Here is an 18,578-nt window from a genome sequence, read left to right as displayed (position 1 = left end):
CCCGGCACAACTATCTTATGCTACATTAAATTCTTACGACCGCGACAAAGTGCTATTATTTGTTAAGCTAGAAAATTGTTGGTTTGCCATATTTCACTTTATCAATACCTAAATAATTAAGCTTTGGGCGAGAGCTTGACTAAGGTTACGATACCGGAAAAGTGAAACATTGTTCCAAGTATCAATATGATTTACGAGAATATTTTGCGATGATAAGCTACTTCAAAAAAAGAGCCCGTATGCTCATCTCGAAGAGCAAAATTTGCATCTCAAGCAGGGCCTTGCAATCCTCGAGGATGTGACAGACAGCTGTTAGCATTTTCAGACTAGTCTTAATTGTTATTTCATCACTACAGTGCGCATGCACTTTTTGAATTTTAGTGATGAAAGTGATGAGGTCAGTAAAAAAGAAAAAAAATAGATCTGCAGGCCGTCAGTGTATTTTTTCAAGTCATCTCTAAGTAGTATATCAGTAAATTTCATTTTGTTTTCAAATGCATACTTCCATACAAAAAAAAAGTCTACCTTCTCTATTTTATATGCTGCTATGCCATGCAAGAAGGACATTTTTGAAGTTATTATTCATGTAGAGAGAACAAATAGACAATTCCTCGGTCTGTCGTGTAGGCTCGCTGCCGCAACTGAAATTATTACTTATAATTATAGTAACTACAGCCTAGACTATTCCACAGCCGTTCTTACTAATATGAGACGAACTCTATTTGACATCTGATTTGTAATATGTAATTCTAGCTTTAAAGTTCATTTGTAATATTATGTTTATTGTTCAAATGAATAAATAAATTCTATATAGAAAATCAAACGCAATACATAAACTTCTCCCCTCATAACACATCTTCGTAAAGCATGTGGAATCTAAGAAAGTTTTTTTTTTCTTGACCTCATTCATCTTCGGATTCGTTACCTTCAATTCCGTTTAGCACCATAGCCTTGTTAACAATAATTTCATTCAATTTGGATCTCAACTTGTGGTCTAAGAATTTAGCTTCATTGAGCCACGATCTTACAATTCTAATTGAATTATCCAAAATATCATTGTCTTCAAATGGACCGGGGATAACTTCGTTGATCAACGTTATCAAGGACGAAAAACTTAACATAGTTAAATTAGTATCTGACGATAACTTCAAGTAATTCAACATCTTGAGAGCATTTTCAGGTTCTTCATTCTTGTAGTAGTATAAAGTCAAACTGGATGCAAGAACAATCACTTGCTCTTCGTTGACCAAGCCCAAGGACGATATCAATGATTTTTGCGATCTCAAAGTCGTAACAGTACTTTCAATAGGCTTCAGTGATCTCTCGTTCTCTTCGGTTTCATCTTCATCTTCATCAGAAGTGTTGTACAATTCGTGGTCAGTCAATTCTGGTCCTTCAATAATGAATTTAAAATTTTGCAAATACCTCTTAACTTGCTTGCTCATCGACAACAACAAAGTTGCTGAATCGTTTGAGTTAACAATAGTTTTGAACAACGTAAAGTAATTGTAAATTCTGGAGTCTTGGTTATCAACCAAATTGTCTATGATCTTTAAATCTTTGAAAATTTCCGACTGGTCATCATTGAGGTTTGTTAAGTAGCTCAAAACCAACTGGTGGATGATCTCCAACAATCTCCAGTTCACAACAATACCGTAGAAGTCTCCGGCATTATCTTGGTACAATTCGGCATACTTCACAAGATTCTGGCCGTCTATAACTCCATTGTTAATGGTATTTTGTTCAACCAAATTGGATAATCTAGCAATTAATGATTCAGAGCCTAGCAATGACAAGCCATCAATCTTTCCTATTAAAGTATTCAACTTCTTCAATGACTCATTGTCACCTTTATAGTCTAAGTTCAAGATCAAGGACCCCTTTATACACATGTTGCGGTTGAAAACCTTTTCGAGGATCGGATACTTAGAAATCAATAGCTTTCCGATCAACAAATTCAAGAAACAGTTTTCAAATGTGGCTTCACTGGCAGATAACACTAAGTAGTCCTCGAATAATTTAGACCACGCTCCGCGGATCACAGATCTGCCTATTACTGTCAGTAAGATTTCTTCCTTTCTCCTCTTGTTCAAAGTGGTAGGCATACGGAAACCCAAAGTAACCAAGAGCCAAGTCTTCCATACGCCATCTTCAGTTTGTTGTTGTTTCACTTTCTTGTCCTTGTCGTCCATGTATTCTCTGATTTTAGGTATTATTAAGGTAGCCAAGCTTCCCACTACCAACAAGAACTTGAGCAAGCCCCAAATTTGTAAGGCAAGCGGCGAAGGATGAGTAACTGCGTATGGAAGCAAATGTGCGAACGGCAAGGCACCCAAACTCTTGAAGTCATTAGTACCCCCACCGGCGAAAAGTGACGTTCCCATCACTGCAGCCATACCACCAAATAAGAACTTGTTCGCTGGTTGTTGTTGTTGTTGCTGCTGTTGTTGCTGTGATTGTTGTTGCGCTTGTTGTTCCTGTTGTTGCGCTTGTTGTTGCTGAATCTGGTTGTATTGCTGTTGGTTGTACATAAAGTCCACATTTTCATTACTGTAGCTCTGGTTGATTGGAACAGCCGTATATCTTCGTTCGTTTCCTGGAGGGAAGAAGCCAAATCCTTGCTGTTGTTGAGGAGGAGGCTGGTATTGCTGGACAGGAGGACGAAGATTGGCTTCCTGGATTAACCGCTGCAACTGCAAGTTCTGCAGCTTCAATATTTCGTTCTTGTTTTCCAAATGCTTAATATACTCAGTAGCTTTGGTTAAGACACTGGCTTTGTTCAATTTGGAGGCTGGAGTCAATCCTTCCAAGTCGTTGATGGACACGTCCTTACCTCCAGCTGCGATTCTCAAAGAAGGCACGGCGTCTCTAAGCGCCAAAATCTTGGAATTTATATTCGTTCTGTACTTCTTTTCAATCATATTGTGCGAAGTCTTGTCTTTGGCCCTTGGCTTAGTGACTTTGTTGCGTTTCTTGTTGGAAGAAGCGTGACGCTTGGAACCGCTTCCAGAAGCGCTCTCGTTGTCGTCTTCGTCGTCTTCATCTTCGTCCTCGTCGTCGTTTTGCATCTTTAAGTTCATCGATGGAGCTTCCTTCTTTACTTGCGGAGCGTCTGGCGAAGTGTGGGTTGAGCTCATTGCAGGATGGCTCTCAGGAGTTATGCCCCCTTGCGAGTACGACGTAGTTGAAACAGAGCTTGTCTGGAACTCGTCACTTTTCTGGAGGATATCGTTGAATACCTCATTGTCATTTAGCGTTATGGTGTTGGTACTACTATTGCTGTCGGTGGTGATGGCACTGTTATTGGCGACGATGGAGTTCAGATAGTCCTGATTGATGGGGCCGCCAAAGCCTGAGTTTGTATTCTCATTCCATTCGATCAGATTCGCGTCGGAGTTGTTATTGTACTTGAACGACTCGTCGCCTGATGAAATCGGAGAAAACGTGGGATTCATCTGTATATCGTTGACGTTAATATTGTTATTGACATCGCCATTAAGGTTACTAATATTGTGGCTGATGTTATTCATGTTGTTGTTGCCGCCTCCAAGCGTGCCTGAGACGCTGTACAAGAAGTCATCGGCAGTATCGAAGTTGAAGTAGCTAGTTGTGTCGAAATCGGTCATTGTGGAAGATATGTTGCTTGAACTTTGAGGAGTAGACGGTTCTGACTTACGTATGGTCGTTGGTTGGAATGAGGCGTGGACTAACAGGCGAAACAATTTACAGAGTCAAAATACGACTAAGGCTCAGGTGCTATGGTGATAAGTGATCTGGTGAAAAGGTATCAGTATGGACGATGAATCTGTTGCGGATATCAATATCTGCTCGTGCCCAAATTAACAGTGGTATAAGGAGGTATATAGATTTATTACAAACGGCCCAATCGTTGAGTTCGGAGCAGCAAAAAAAGACAACTACGAAAAAAAATCTCTCTCTCGACAGATGCAGATGTCAATGAAGTCTTTTTCTAAGACGATAGGCTTAATATATTAATTTTAATACCAAGTCAGTTATTATACAATGGTGCCAATAGTGAAAAGTGTGTGCTCCGCCAGGAACCGGCACAAATGGAGGGTTCCGAAAAATCAGGTCATTTTCCCTGTGCAGGCATTCCCAAACCAACTAGGAGTGGAGATATGGCCAATCTCCCCCGTAGCTCCAGCACCCAGATGTCACGAACATTACCAGACATGCAAGTCAGCTGATCCAGAGTTTATAGTGCTGCACCGTTTCTGTCAGTCTTGTTCTGGGTCAATTTAGTCTGTTCGGTAGTCGCTGACGGTGAGTTTGCTGTTGGCTTTCCAGTCAGGCTTTCGGATGCTGGAGCCTGCCAAGAGCCTGCCTCACTTCTGCACGCATTCCGTTCGATACTGAAGCGAACCAGAATGGTTCCGTCCAAGTAGATAGAGTGTGCACTGGCCGGAGGCTCGAAAATATCATCACCAACCTTAATAATATTATCGGCATGACTGAGGTTGCACATTCTCCCATCCGTTTGCCGGGTCCACCTGGCGGGCTCTGCCAATAATTCCTAGCTAGGCATTAACAACTTTGACTTTGACACTTACTAATTTGCTTCTTAGTTCCCTCTGTCCTGTACTTGAAGGTTCCTTCTTTAATGGAGGAGCGTTTTACTAGAAAACTCGAACCCGAACCTTCGCTATAAGAACACCGCTAGTAGCCGTATATCATCGTATGCTCTATTGTCTCCAGTTTAGTATCTGGCGCTATTTTCGATTCTCCAGATCTGGTCTGATTCTGTCCTCTGTTTCTGTCCCTGGACTATTCTCATCTCATCTCATCACATCCTTTCTGATGTCGTACTCTGGTCGCATTCTCGTTGCATTCTCCTATCTGGTCGCATCCTCCTCGGTACATGTGAGCCCCGTTGCCGTAACTCCCCGACTAGTTCAGATTACTGTCAAATATCAGTTAGGCTATCATAATATCTCCGAAACTGTAGGCCCGACACAAACGAATCTGTTGCTCAGAAGTCTGCAATTTATCTCCTATGGCCAATCTAGGTACATCCGGTTCTCACTGTCTCTTTCTACGTTAGTCTTCTCTAGTCTACAATTAATACCTCGGTTTACCTTACACTATATTCTCTTGATATTCTAAGCTCGCCTATATCTCTCCATCTTTTCTGGCTGTCTCAGACTATTCTCGGTCTCTCTACATTCCCGCCTTTTTAAGCCATGTGGCTCAATACATCGCGCTACCTCGAGCGACGTTTTTTGACCTGATTTTCATGTACAGCTTATCTCCATCTTATTGTCACCTGAATGGATCTCGATTGCCCTCTAAGCTTATCAACTGCACTACGTGCTCATGATTAAAAACAAATTTCAGTGCTGGTTATCGCCAGCCAGCACATTTCCGTAACGGGAGAACAAATTGCCTAATATCCAGCAGCCCTGATCCGTCGATCTTGAACCCTGATCCACCAAGATCTCGTAGAATAATCAAGCCATCGTTTCAGCTGGTGTTGCGATTTTTTCAGTGATGTCTTCCTCGTCTACTTGTAGATGGCATCAAGTGTAGCGTAGATATTAGTATGTATCGAAATATATGTGAATGCAAGTATTGCTCTAGATCTATCAAAAATCTACCATCATATTGGTGGAAGACTCTCTCTACAAACGGGACACTGCAACTTGTATTTCATCCAGCTCTCAAGACACTCGGAATGAAAAATATGGTAGCAAGGCGTAATCATATACAACTTGTTGTTGATTTTCCTACGTCTGCTTTCGTCGCCATCTTTAGTCAAAATCGGCAAGCTGATGTCGGTCATACAAATTGGGCAAGTGCACTTGCACTCGATTATTCCCTTGTCCTGCTCTTCGTTTCCACCTTCATTAGGTTTAATATTTGCTAATAGCTCACTTGAAAAATTATGTTCGAGATCTTTAATATGCAAAATCTTCTGATAATCGTAAGCCTTTGGAAGCCACTTTTCATTGACCCAGAACCGAGGTCCCATGTACAGCTGTAGCACCAACAATAAAATTTGGAATGAAAGCCAACTGGTTAGCACTGAAACCAAAACTGGGTCGTAACGGTGTCTGCCAATATTGTCCTCAAGACATATATAGATCACAGGTACCAACCTAACAAGACTGGTGCCTAAGACAAACTCCCACGAAAATGATTTTCTACGATTTTTAAGTGTATTCCGCAAGAACTGAGGAATCCAGAATGAGTTCACGAGAATCAACCCAACATATTCAAATATCTTTCTGTAGCTTGCTCTCCATAATGTGGAATTCCAGATCAAAAATGTGAATGCGATCGTTAAAAATCCACCAAGCCCAAATATTTTATTCCATATATTGGACTCTTCCATTCCTGGAGTTGTATTAGTGGTTGTTGCTGCTGTGGTAGGGGCATTTGCTGGAGGATTCGTTGTAGGAAGTAAAGGTTCGTTTGTGTTTTCAGTAGATTGAGGTTCAGGAGTAGGATCAGTTATTGTAGTTTCAGCCGTCCCTCCCCTCAATATTTGCCACCATGTGGTTCCTCTCTCATTGACCTGAGTACTCATTACATTCACTATAAATCTCATTTCGAATATCCCACTCATTACAAATGCCAAAACAGCAACACAGGCAAGAATAAGGTATAAGTCCTCCGAGAACGATGAAAACAAAATCAACAGAAACACAACCAAGGCATCTTGAAAACCGATCATATATAATGTGTTTGTTGCTATGGTGGACAATTGGCCAGGAGTTCTTGTTTCCTTAATCTGTCTCAAGAACAATATCAATTGGATAATTATCAAAAGCATGAGCCCAATTAATACGTGTCGAAATCTAATGTTGTAAATTTCAGACTTTAAACCTATGAATTCTATCCCTGGCTTCGATTGAAAGAGCAATCCACAGTCAGGCGAATACAACAAGAATTCCTTGATTTTGAGACCGGGTAAGTCTTTAGGGATGGGACTACCGCTTGGAGCAATCAACTCTTCGTCTATGTTTTGAAGCTCTTGTTTAGTGTAATCCGTCTTTTCAAATTGGAAGTACGAAATCATCTCACAGCTGTCTCTACTTCTTAAGATGTTGTTATTCATGTTGTCAAGGTTCAAGTCTCGTTCGTTGTCAGTAAAGTTCAAGTACTGGCCCAATAGTACCTTTGCGCGATTGAAATTTTTCTCATTCAAAGTCATGTGGCTCAATCCATGAGTACCCAAGAACTTTGCTGATCTCGTTATCGTTACCAATGCCCCAGTTTCTTGGAAATACACTCCTCTAGTCTCTAAGTCGTGAGATTCTATCTCGTCGTAGTCTTTCAAGCTCATCGCCACTCTCGCCACTACTGTGTCGTTTATTCTGTCTGTAGTTTCGTTGAAGATAAACTTCGAAAGCTCCGCGTTTCGATAATTGTAGTCGTATGCACTTATTTGCAAGGAAATTTTTCCGGATGATTTGGTCATATTCCCTGTTTTCTGAATTGGCTTCAGTATCATCGGGTCTGGAGGAAGGGGAGATTCTTGCTCTCCATCCTCGGGAGCATTCTGATTAGGGTCGTACGAATCATAGTACTTCTGGAGATAATCAGGAAGAGTGAAGTTGTATCTTTTCAAGTCGGAAACGGAATGTATCTTGAACTCTCCAAATGCCTGTCCTGAAATATTAAGCAAATAGGCCTTGTCGTCACGCTCGCTTAGCACTGGTTCTTGAGCCCAAAACAGCTTAATTACGTCGCTCACGGAATTCGGTAAGAGCGAGAACTTTTCGTCTTCTCGCCAATGATGTTTATCATTGAATCGATGTAAGGGCCATTCTGTCTCATTGTGACCATCTACAAGGTCCTGGTAGGATAAATGAAATCCCGTGACATTCCCGTAACCCGAAGTGTAGGTGCTATTAGCTAATTCTTCTTGCTCCAGTCGAAGGTGTTTCTGATATGTGATCAAGGTCTCCTTTTCCCGTGTGGAATGCGGCTGGTCATTGCCACTGGGAAGTGTAATAAATATGAGCATAATGATGAAATATAGCAATGTCTGTCGATCTACCTCCATTTTTGATGTGCTGCTGGTTGTTGAAATGGAACTATTATGGTACTGTTGATATTGATGTCGTCAATTTGAAGTTATATATTAAATCAATTGCGTTTTAAAAGTGATTTGCTTGAAAAGAAGAAGATCACAAATGATTTTGTAGTCATATTAAGGGTTGTATGTAGGCTCTGTTCCCCATAAGTTGAGAACTATCATGTCGCGGGATAGTCAGGTTAAGTGAATGTCGCATTCAACCCTCTTAAACGCGACATTCTTGCAACCAGAACCTATAATCTTGTGTTACACCCTCGGACATATTCTTCTTTGCTACCATGTTTATCTTCTCTTACGGTAATGTTATCTTACTAATAAATATATATTAATCTTTTGAAAGGTATAACGTATCTAAAAAAACAAAAAATTAAGTCCTTTTGGGAACAAACAAAGAAGAACAAGTCGTAAATCAATCTTTTTGGTTTCATGGTTTCATGGCATCAAAGAGGAGTTTTCCATTCTCTAGGCTGTTGGGAAGTGCAAGCACTTATGCATTTTCATATATTGTACTGTGAATCCTTTCTTCATCGAAGGAAGAACTTTTTAAAAATACGGCCCTGGTTCAAAATAATTGTCCAGCAACTTTTACTGTTACCTTACAAGACAATGGTAGCCAACACAGTGGCCAACATCAAAATAACTCCGGTAGGAGCTAAGCTTCTGATGCCACCATTAACTTGTGTAGCTTCAGGAACATAAGAACTTTCAGAATCAGTGGCTTCTCTAACAGCTCTTTCGAACAAGCTATCCAAGAAGGTTGAATTCGAGGCACTAGACAGGGTGGTAGTAATCAAAGTTGAGGAGGGGCTAGAAGAACCTTGCGAAACAGTTGGGAGAGTGGTTTCTGTGTTGGTTTCAGTCACTGAATGGGTGGCAGAAGACTCAACAGTTGGGATGGCATCCTCAGAAGAAGATTCGTTGGTTGGGGTGGCGACCTCAGATGATTCATCAGCAGAAGTTTCTGAGGAGGTGAGAATGTCAGTAGACGTTTCCCAATCTTCGTCAATGCAATCCGTCTCTTCTGAATCTAATGATTCTGTGGTAGCTGCAGTCTTAGCGGTAGTCTTAGCTATGGTCTTGGCTGTGGTGATTACTTTGGTTTCACCGTCTTCGATAGTCTCGACATCTTCTTCTTCGACGCAGTATGTGACGATGCTAGTTTCCTTAGAAATAACTGTTGTAACGTAGGTTTGACCCTTGCTGGTATAAATAGATGTTATTGTTGAGGTGTGAACTTCGGCCACTGTGGTAACTGCTTCAATAGACTTGGTAACTTGGGCAGCCTTGGTAACAACCTTGGTAGTGACAGCTTCGGCAACTGCTTGAGTAACGCCAGCAGATACCTTAGTGACTGTACCATAGATTGTAGTGACTTCTTCTTCTTCTTCCGGGCATGGGCAACTTGGGTCGCAAGTTTCATCATCTTCATCTTCGGCATCGTCGTAGCATTCATCCAAACTTCCCCACCAGGATCCACCAGATCCAGAACCACTAGATCCAGAACCACTAGATCCAGAACCAACAGATCCAGAACCGCTGGATCCACTGGAACCAGAATCAGCGATAGCAGTAACATAATTGATAACGGTTGTAGTAGGTTCATCGCAATCTTCTTCTTCTTCACTCCAGCCAGTTTCTTCGTTTTCATAAGTGTAAGTATTGGTGACCGTGATAACTGTTGTTTGAGCAACACCGTTATTGACGACAGTGGTGGTTCTGTAGTGAGTCTCGTAGACAGTTTCATCGCAGTCGACTTCCACTGTCTCGTAATCGTCATCATCGGTAATGGTAGTAGCATAATCACCATCGCCAGGAACAATAGTAGTCCTCGTTACAATGTTGGTGATAGTAGTTACAACTCCGTTATTGGAAATGACATTGGTAACAACTTCAGTAACGGTACTTTCACAGTCATATTCATCGTCGTCGTCTTCTTCAACGGTAGATGTAACCTTGTTGGTGATAACGGAAACGATAGTAGAACCACCAGTGACAATAGTTACATGGGATGTAGTAGTAACAGTTGTAACCTCAGTGGATACAATTGGAGGTTTGGTTTCTTCTGAGCAATCAGTCTCATCGTCATCATCTGATGATTCCGTAAACGAGATTGGATCAGTAACTTCACTAGAAAGGTCTGGAATACTGAAACTGGTTGGATCAACACTCTGGCTGATCTCATCAGAACAATCTTCCTCGTCAGAAGAGATAGCGACATCAGATGAAGCAACACTAGAAGGATCAGAAGTGACACCACTAGTAATGTCAGAAATATCTGGAATACTGTAACTGGTTGGGTCAACACTGTTACTAATCTCATCAGAACAATCGTCTTCATCAGAAGAGATTGCTACGTCAGATGAAGCAACACTAGAAGGATCAGAAGTGACACCACTAGTTATGTCAGAAATATCTGGAATACTGTAACTGGTTGGATCAACACTGTTACTAATCTCATCAGAACAATCGTCTTCATCAGAAGAGATTGCTACGTCAGATGAAGCAACACTAGAAGGATCGGAAGTGACACCACTAGTTATGTCAGAAATATCTGGAATGCTGTAACTGGTTGGGTCAACACTGTTACTAATCTCATCAGAACAATCGTCTTCATCAGAAGAGATTGCTACGTCAGATGAAGCAACACTAGAAGGATCGGAAGTGACACCACTAGTTATGTCAGAAATATCTGGAATACTGTAACTGGTTGGATCAACACTGTTACTAATCTCATCAGAACAATCGTCTTCATCAGAAGAGATAGCGTCGTCAGATGAAGCAACACTAGAAGGACCAGAAGTGACACCACTAGTTATGTCAGAAATATCTGGAATACTGTAACTGGTTGGCACAACACTATTACTGATTTCGTCAGAACAATCGTCTTCGTCAGAAGAAGCAGCAATATCAGTAGAAGCGGGACCGGAAGTAGCATCGCCTGTTATGTCAGAAATGTCTGGAATACTGTAACTGGTTGGGACAACAGTGTTACTGATTTCGTCAGAACAATCGTCTTCGTCAGAAGAAGCAGCAATATCAGTAGAAGCGGGACCGGAAGTAGCATCGCCTGTTATGTCAGAAATGTCTGGAATACTGTAACTGGTTGGGACAACAGTGTTACTGATTTCGTCAGAACAATCGTCCTCATCAGAGCTGACCAGATCTGTAAAATCTGTTGAGAGACTAATATCTGTGATATCTGAAAGGTCCGGAATACTGTAACTAGTAGTTGGAGTGTCATCATCAGTACAATCTTCGAGTGAGTCTGAATCCGACACAGCAGCTACAGCAGCAAAACCAAGTTTACCAGCTGAGGTCGAACTAGTGTTCACTGTGTTGTCATTATTTAAGAAATCAAAAATGTCAGAAGCAGAAGCACTAGATGAGCTGGATTCAGAGGAGGAAGGAGTTCCTAATCCAAACAATCTTGCCAATGCATTTGGAGTGGGTGAATTGCTAGAAACTGAAGAGACAGTTGAAGAAGCAACCAAAAGTTTTGCTGAAGAAGTAGTTGGCAAGGCAATGACGGCAGACGATGAGCTGGAACTACCTCCCAATCCAAAGAGTGCAGCAAACCTGTTGGTTGTAGTGACTGCTGCAATCGACGAAGAAGCAGAAGGAGAAACCACAGAAGAGGAAGAGTCATCAGAAGAATCTTCAAGACCAAGAAGGCCAAATAAGTCCGCAGAGGATGCAGAGCTTGATGATTCGCTTGAACTAGATACTGACTCGCTTAAGCCAAGAAGTTCAAAAATGTCTTCTGAAGACGAACTAGATGACACAGTAGAACTTGAAACTCCAGTTGAACTTGATAATTCTTCCGAAGATTTTGTTGCTGCGTTCCCTAATCCAAGAAGGGCGAATAACCCTTTAGCGGTTGAAGTTGTACTTTGTATAGGAGATGAGGTAGGGAGAAGTGTGTTAATGGCTTGGCTAGATCTAGTTGGATTGCTCGATCCAAAGAGACCATCCAAGTTATCAATGCCAGTTGAAGTAGTTGTGGTTCCTGGAGTTGTGGTAGTAAGTAAGGTGGATGAGGATGAGGTTGAAGATGAGGAACTCTCAGAAGAGCTTGAATTATAAAGAGAGCTAGATGAGTCTACACCAAAGAGATCGAAGAATTTGCTTTCTCCGGATGAACTGGTAGCTGCATCTGCAAGGGTATTAATTAATGTGTTGGCTTCTGCTGCAGCTACTGTTGCGGCAGTTACTGGGGATGATGCTAAGATTGGAACAGATTGTGGAGCTGCTGCCACTGGAGCGGCTGCTGCTGGAGCGGCTGCTGGAGCTGCTACCACCGCATCTGCATTGGCATCTGCCACCGGGGTATCGGCTTGAACGGAGGCAGAGATTGGAGCTGCTGCTGCTGGACTGGATGAACTGCCAGTTAAGCCGCTTAGCAATGAGTCGAAGAACCCCCTTTTTTGGTTGATGACGTTATTATTGGGTTTTCCATCGGCTGATACTACTGCTGAGGCTAGCACAATGGTGTTTAACACGGTTGTTATTCTCATACTTTAATTTAGTTTTGCTATCCCACTTTTATTACTGTTTCATCAGAAGAACTTCAAAAGGTTGAGGTTGCAAATTGGTCGTTGTGGTGACTGAATACGAGCCTGAAGAAATACAGTGGGAAGTGACGTTGAAACGAGGGAATAATATACCTTGAAGACAAGCAAAAGGAAAACTTTCAAGCAACAAGTTGTTGGAATAGAGACAGGGGTCGTAGCCCGAGATATATAAGATCGCCCTCTAGTTGGGGTAGATTTTTCTGAAGTTTTCGGACCCAAACAAGTAATTTTGTATGAACTAATTTGGTTAACTGGGACTCATGTGGCCCACCTTACTTCAACTGAATTAGGAAAATTATTGCAAAATCGTTCAATCGGGTGCGGGTTGCACCAATTGCCTAATTTGGTAAAGAGATTTGTTTTTTCCCCTTCAGCATTTGAGTCTTTCCGGTTTGGGCCAAAGTATGGAATTGTTGCGAAAAAGTTTTTTTTTCACTATTGTCTCATACTTTGTGGCCAGTAGAGCGAATCCAAACCTTGCCTTTACAAATGAGCATATCTGTCCATTGTCATGAAGTCTGTAAATCCTTTGGTTCACGAAGCAAAATGGGTTGATATTGGTTGTTCATGAATAACTCACGCAAAATAGGATTCTGTTCTATAAATTGATTGAAGAAGCAGTATTGGGAATTGATTGTGAACCTCTTTGGGTAATTATCCGTGCCACTCGGAATATTTAAAGTTTTGCTTTTGTCCCCACATCACTTGGGCAGTTGAGGTTAAATGTGTTTATCTCTTGGCTTAGAATCCAGAGCCTAAACTTCATGCCGTTGGTAACCTCATTCACATGATAAGCGAGACCTGGAGGGGTTCCGAGATTTAGTTGGTAGCTACTACTTTAGTGTTCCAAATAAGGAAATGTACGTTCCTTTATTTGCCTTGAAGCTTTTGGTAAGTACATTCTCTCTGTTTGGTTTCGTTCTATTTTAAGCAGTGCTGGAAGCCTCCTCGTTGACTTGCGGAACGTCTCGGAAGACTGCCACAAACTACTGAACTTTGAGAACACTGTCTAGCTCTAAGAGGTATGTAAAATACAATCATACAGAAAATCATTAACAACATTAGTCGTGACATTAAATATTTTACGCTTTTGGTAACTAGGTATACAATAAATGAATTAGGACTAGCCTATGGTATGGTTGTAGACTACTACTTCTGTAAGGAGTCGATGTAGTCAATGTACTGTGACGAAGCTTGCTTCTGAGCTTTTTGTTCTATTGCTCTTGTAATACTCTTTCTGATGCTCTGTCTAATTTGAACTCTAAGTTCTCTTTTAGCCAAGTTTCTCTTGACAATGCTTGGACAGCAACATTGTTTTGGAGTAGATCCAAACAAGGAAGAACCCGATGATGAAGAGGAGCTGCTTGAGGAAGAAGAAGAGTCTCCAAAAATAGCATCAAGAATCTCGCTGACGATAGAACCAAATATAGATGAGAAGCTCCCAGTAGATGTTGAAGATGAACCAGAAACACCTCCAAATATAGCGTCAAGAATTGATTCTATTAAACCTTTGCCGGAAGAGCTTGAAGAACTCGTAGACGAAAACAACAGACCGAAGAGGCCCTTGATAAGCGAGCCAATAAAGCTTTCTCCATATGAAAGAAGAGATCCAGCATCAGATGAAAGGAGGCCAAACAAGTCTGAAACGACATCTGCTGCAATTGCGAAGATACCAGCCAAAAGACTGGAGCCTCCAGTGGAACTTCCTGAAGAGCCTCCAAATAAGTCACCAAGTAAATCTTCCCCAATTCCAATTATGACATCTAGGAGACTCTCTCCATTTCCGGAACTAGTTGTATTAGTTCCTTCTGGAAAAAGTTCGTTAATGAGATCTTCCAAAAGGTTTGAAGATGATCCAGATGATGTGGATTTAGGAGAGCTGGTTGAATTAGATGGCCCAAAAAACGAATCCAAAAGATCACTCAACCAATCTCCACTTGACGAGGAGGAGGAGGACGCAGGAGTTGAGGTTGAGCTGCTACTGCTGCCAAAAAATTCATCGAAAATATCATCCAACAAAGACCCAGAGGTGGAGGTTGAAGATGAAGATGAAGAAGTCTTGGTAGAGCCTGTATCTCCACCACCTAATAAGTCATCGACCCCATCAATGATATCATCAAAAAGAGAGCCGGTCGATGTGGATTTTGGAGCAGAGGAAGTTGTTGTAGTTGGACTTGAAGAATCTCCGCCAAGACCAAAGATTCCGAGAATGCTGTCAAAGAAAGAACCACCGGAAGAGGAAGTAGCAGTTGCGGTGGCAGTAGCTTGGGCAGAAGATGAGCTGGTAGCAGTGTTACTGCTGTCTCCAAATAAGCCACCGAAAAGATCATCGATGAGGTTCCCCTTAGTAGAAGTTGTGGCAGCAGTAGCAGAAGTTGATGCTGATGTTGTGGTTGCAGAAGTATCAGTATCATCCCCGCCCAAGATATCACCCAAAATACCTCCCAATAAATCTGGGGATTTGGTTGTAGCAGCAGTATTGGATGTGGCAACCAGAGCGGAAGATGCAATAGTAGCAGAATTCTCTTCGCCACCTAACAAGCCGTCAATGTCACCTAAGAGACCCTCTGCGGTAGCTGTACCAGCAGTGGTTTCAGAAGTTTTGACTATATCAGGAGTGGCAGAAGTCTCAGAAGTGGCAGAAACTCCAATGTCAACAGCAACAGAAGCGTCAATTGCAGCAGCTGACACAGGTTCTTCGCCAATAGCGGCACTGGCTCCAACAGAACCGACAATTGCTCTCTTCGAAAGAGATCCGTCAATAACCTTGTTGGAAATTTCTCTGGCGAACTTGTTTTGTAATTCTGAAGATTTCAAGGATCTTGCGATTAAGTCAGATGCTTGACCAGATCTCTTGATAACTTCAAAGCTCTTGTCACAAGGAGTATTCATTATGCTGGTTTTAATGAAAGAACTGCTTGATTCTTTTAAATTTTCGTTGTCGAAAATGGAGTCTGTCACACTGCTGAGCAAGTTGGAGCTTGCTAACGATTGATAGATTTTGGTGACGTAGTCCAAATCCTTCTTGGACAACTTAGAATGTTGCACTGCAAGTTCTCTCTTAACCTCTGATTCTGTCACTTCCTTGAACTCAGAAAGAGTAAGTTTACCATTCTGATACAAGTTTTTGGCATATTCAACAGCAGTAGGTTTCAATTCCTTGTCACTCAAAACGTAGTTGTAAAATTGAGGAAATAAGTCGGAATCATCCATGGCATCATAGATTGTGTCTGGGTTCACTTTATTTCTGGATATAGCTGAAACAACTGATTGAGATAATGTTTCTTCATTTTCAGTACTGTTGACAATCTGTTTGAAAAGTTCATCAATCAAGTTGGAGCCTTGCAACAGCTCCAATAATGAGTTTACAAATTGGCTGGAGTCTCTCTTCCTGATATCCCGTTTCGTAGGGTTTAAAGTCTCGAGTTTTGCTATTATCGAATCGAGATCGAAGTCGAACTTTTCAGAGGAAACTTCTTTCAATGCCCCCTTGGTGGGAGCGGCACTCACAAGTGAGGATATGGCTGCGAAAGCAGTTATTACTACTCCAAATCTCATCTTAGGTGGTATAATGTCGTTTGAGAAAAACGGAGTCTCTGGTGATGCTAACACCAGAAGGTGGGAAATCTTTTACTTTTAAACATCAAACCCCAATCGAGCGAAATGGGTGTAATTTGCCCTGTAGGGTGTTTTTTAGTTAGTCTACATAGACTTCAGTTTTGGGAATTTTTCAGCATCTAAACCATTACCGCATTGGGCAAAAGGGCTGCTGCACTTATGCAAAGTATGCATGAGTGTAATTGTACTGTGCAGGATAGCTTAATCTCCAACTCCACTAATTAGGTAATTGGTGTTGGATTCTAAGAGAGCAATTGTCTCTCCACGGAATGCCAGCACTGTAGCATTTGACGAGGGGGTACTATCTATTTTTAATTCTGCGTTGGTAGTGTTAAATTCTGGTTTTGGATCGACTCGTGCCTTTCTCGATTCAAGAATAAGGCACTTGGAGACATTGCGCTACCGAACTAATGAGATGGAAACTTGAAGTCATATGTTGTTGTTGTTGTTTACTTCAAACAAAAGTGGAGTACTTTTTTAATGTATTGATTCTTCAAAAGTCTTGTTAAGACCATTGTGATGTTTTCTGATACAGAGTTTAGTATTTGGAAGACTATATGTGAACTTTTTGAAATGGATTCTTAATGGCTTTCTTTGTGAAGTTGCAGGAGTTAAGTAAGAAAGATTACCAATTCTGGTAGGAACCATTATAACCATTATAATATCGTCTATTATCAGGATTTTACTTTGTATCTATATGGTTCTGTTGCAGGTGTACCACAAATCTATAGTCAAGCGCACGTGATCTGCTATCAAAATTTTCTGTGGGTACATTTAGCATACAGAATCTATGTAGAACTTGATTTCTGTCAGCAAAGCGACCTGATTTCAGCTATGAGACCTAGTTTAGTGCGGTCAGTCAGACCACGTCGTCAAGTTCGTAATACTGCTCCGCTTTTACCTCCCTTGCAGTTGTACAGAGCGATTTTGAGAGCACATGCTTCTAAATTGCCTACTGAGCTTAGGCCTCTTGGAGATCAATATGTAAAGGCAGAGTTCAAGGCTCACCAGAAGATCGACAATCCGTTGCACATCGTTGGGTTCTTGACACAGTGGCAGGACTACTTGCGTGAGATCGATGGCGGAACCTGGTTGGACGGAAAGATGAAGCAACAGGACTTGGAGAAAATGTCTCCAGAACAGATCGGCCAGTTGTACGAGTTGATGCAAGAGACCAAGAAGATCGGAATAAGCCAGGATGAGGAGAGTTTATAGGGATAATATCATGGTGATGATTTTATTGTAAATAGTATTATAGAATATATAGGTTTTGTTTGAATATCAAAGATCTATATATGTCATTGAATTTATGTGAACGAAACTATAGTAGAACTCATGTGTGATACGACAGCGGATCTAAGGTATTGTATTGGTCATTGGATATGATAAGAATAGATGCAAAGTTGATAAAGCACGCAAAATAGATACGGTAGATTTAAAACTTTCAATTCTCGTTATATATTGATTCTAGTATGAACTGTCTACAAACCCTTGCCATAGTTTCCAGAGGTGAAGAACTCGATAATGAGCTTGACGATGGCTTCCAAGGCTTCGAGCCAAGCAGATAATTGTTGGCCAACCTTTTCCTGGTCAGCACCCAACTTGGCAAAAAAGTCCTTTCTGTACGGACATGCTTGCATGGCCAATTTGAAGATAGGCTTGATCAAAATGCCGTGGTATTGCGACAATGTCTTACCGTATGCGTCAGTGAAGGTCTTCGTTAACTCGGCAGATGGCAAGTCGACCGTTTCTCTCATGGCCTGGGCTGTGAATTGTAAACCACGACTCAACCACAACAAACCTTGGGTAGCCTTCTTGTTCTTGGTGCCAGCTTCGGACAACACCAAGTCTTGCAAAGTAGAAGAATTGGCAGGGTCTTCCAACAACTTGGCTCTGATCTTGGTGATATTACCAGTCATATCCTTCTGGACTACAGAGAAGGCAGAGGAGCCCAACAAGTCAAACAACTTGACCAAAGATTCAGAAGCTTCCAAGAAGCCAGCAGTGTCGATCTTGTTGTCAGTAACAGACACGTCCACGAAGGACTTTTTCATTTCGTCGAAGAAAGTAGACATTGTCAACAAAGTCCTATAGTTGAGCCAGAAGATGCGAAGGAGAAAGAATTTAACGCCAAGCGTGATAAAGAAACGGATGCGGTGGTGAGATCTCTGAATTTCACATAGTTCTATTTATTGACATGTAAAGTTGTCCGCCGCGCTCAAATTGTATGGACGAAAAATATCTTTTTTTTTTTTTTTTACGAAAGGCTATGTATTGCAATTAAAGCCTATTTACTAGAATTTTGCACCTACTGAGGATTGGAACCG

At 41.5% G+C, this 18,578-nt stretch overlaps 6 protein-coding genes across 6 annotated transcripts; 1 reads left to right on the top strand and 5 right to left on the bottom strand. All coding sequences in view use genetic code 12, as the record gives it.

Annotated features, from left to right (window-relative positions):
* Positions 1-768: 768 nt before the first annotated feature.
* Positions 769-3,899, bottom strand: CPH2 (bHLH DNA-binding protein that promotes hyphal development). Its single transcript, XM_001384634.1, has 4 exons — positions 3,409-3,899; positions 3,102-3,279; positions 2,541-3,050; positions 769-2,477 (listed from the first exon to the last, which is right to left on the bottom strand). The coding sequence occupies exons 1-4, from the start codon at positions 3,624-3,626 to the stop codon at positions 903-905; spliced, it is 2,481 nt and encodes an 826-aa protein (XP_001384671.2). The 5' UTR covers positions 3,627-3,899; the 3' UTR covers positions 769-902.
* Positions 3,900-5,617: 1,718 nt separating this feature from the next.
* Positions 5,618-8,029, bottom strand: PICST_46942 (predicted protein; the record flags this gene model as incomplete). The annotated part of the gene is made up of 2 exons (XM_001384633.1): positions 5,618-5,847; positions 5,893-8,029. 2 exons carry the CDS (start codon positions 8,027-8,029, stop codon positions 5,618-5,620), a joined length of 2,367 nt encoding a protein of 788 aa, XP_001384670.2.
* A 340-nt stretch (positions 8,030-8,369) lies between these two features.
* Positions 8,370-12,743, bottom strand: MUC1.5 (extremely serine rich protein - mucin-like protein). Its single transcript, XM_001384632.1, has one exon. The coding sequence runs from the start codon at positions 12,574-12,576 to the stop codon at positions 8,659-8,661; it is 3,918 nt and encodes a 1,305-aa protein (XP_001384669.2). The 5' UTR covers positions 12,577-12,743; the 3' UTR covers positions 8,370-8,658.
* Positions 12,744-13,782: 1,039 nt separating this feature from the next.
* PICST_31865 (predicted protein) lies at positions 13,783-16,191 on the bottom strand (the record flags this gene model as incomplete). The annotated part of the gene is made up of 1 exon (XM_001384631.1): positions 13,783-16,191. The coding sequence occupies one exon, from the start codon at positions 16,189-16,191 to the stop codon at positions 13,783-13,785; it is 2,409 nt and encodes an 802-aa protein (XP_001384668.2).
* Positions 16,192-17,085: 894 nt separating this feature from the next.
* On the top strand, positions 17,086-17,466 carry PICST_59821 (predicted protein; the record flags this gene model as incomplete). Its single annotated transcript, XM_001385003.1, has 1 exon — positions 17,086-17,466. The coding sequence occupies one exon, from the start codon at positions 17,086-17,088 to the stop codon at positions 17,464-17,466; it is 381 nt and encodes a 126-aa protein (XP_001385040.1).
* Positions 17,467-17,696: 230 nt separating this feature from the next.
* Positions 17,697-18,364, bottom strand: HET1 (protein involved in nonallelic heterokaryon incompatibility). Its single transcript, XM_001384630.1, has one exon. The coding sequence runs from the start codon at positions 18,324-18,326 to the stop codon at positions 17,733-17,735; it is 594 nt and encodes a 197-aa protein (XP_001384667.1). The 5' UTR covers positions 18,327-18,364; the 3' UTR covers positions 17,697-17,732.
* Between the last annotated feature and the right edge of the window lie 214 nt (positions 18,365-18,578).

This window comes from Scheffersomyces stipitis, chromosome 5, assembly GCF_000209165.1.
Source record: "Scheffersomyces stipitis CBS 6054 chromosome 5, complete sequence".
Lineage (NCBI taxonomy): Eukaryota > Fungi > Ascomycota > Pichiomycetes > Serinales > Debaryomycetaceae > Scheffersomyces > Scheffersomyces stipitis.
Note: the sequence above shows the minus strand (reverse complement) of the source record. Positions and strands in the feature narration are given on the sequence as shown.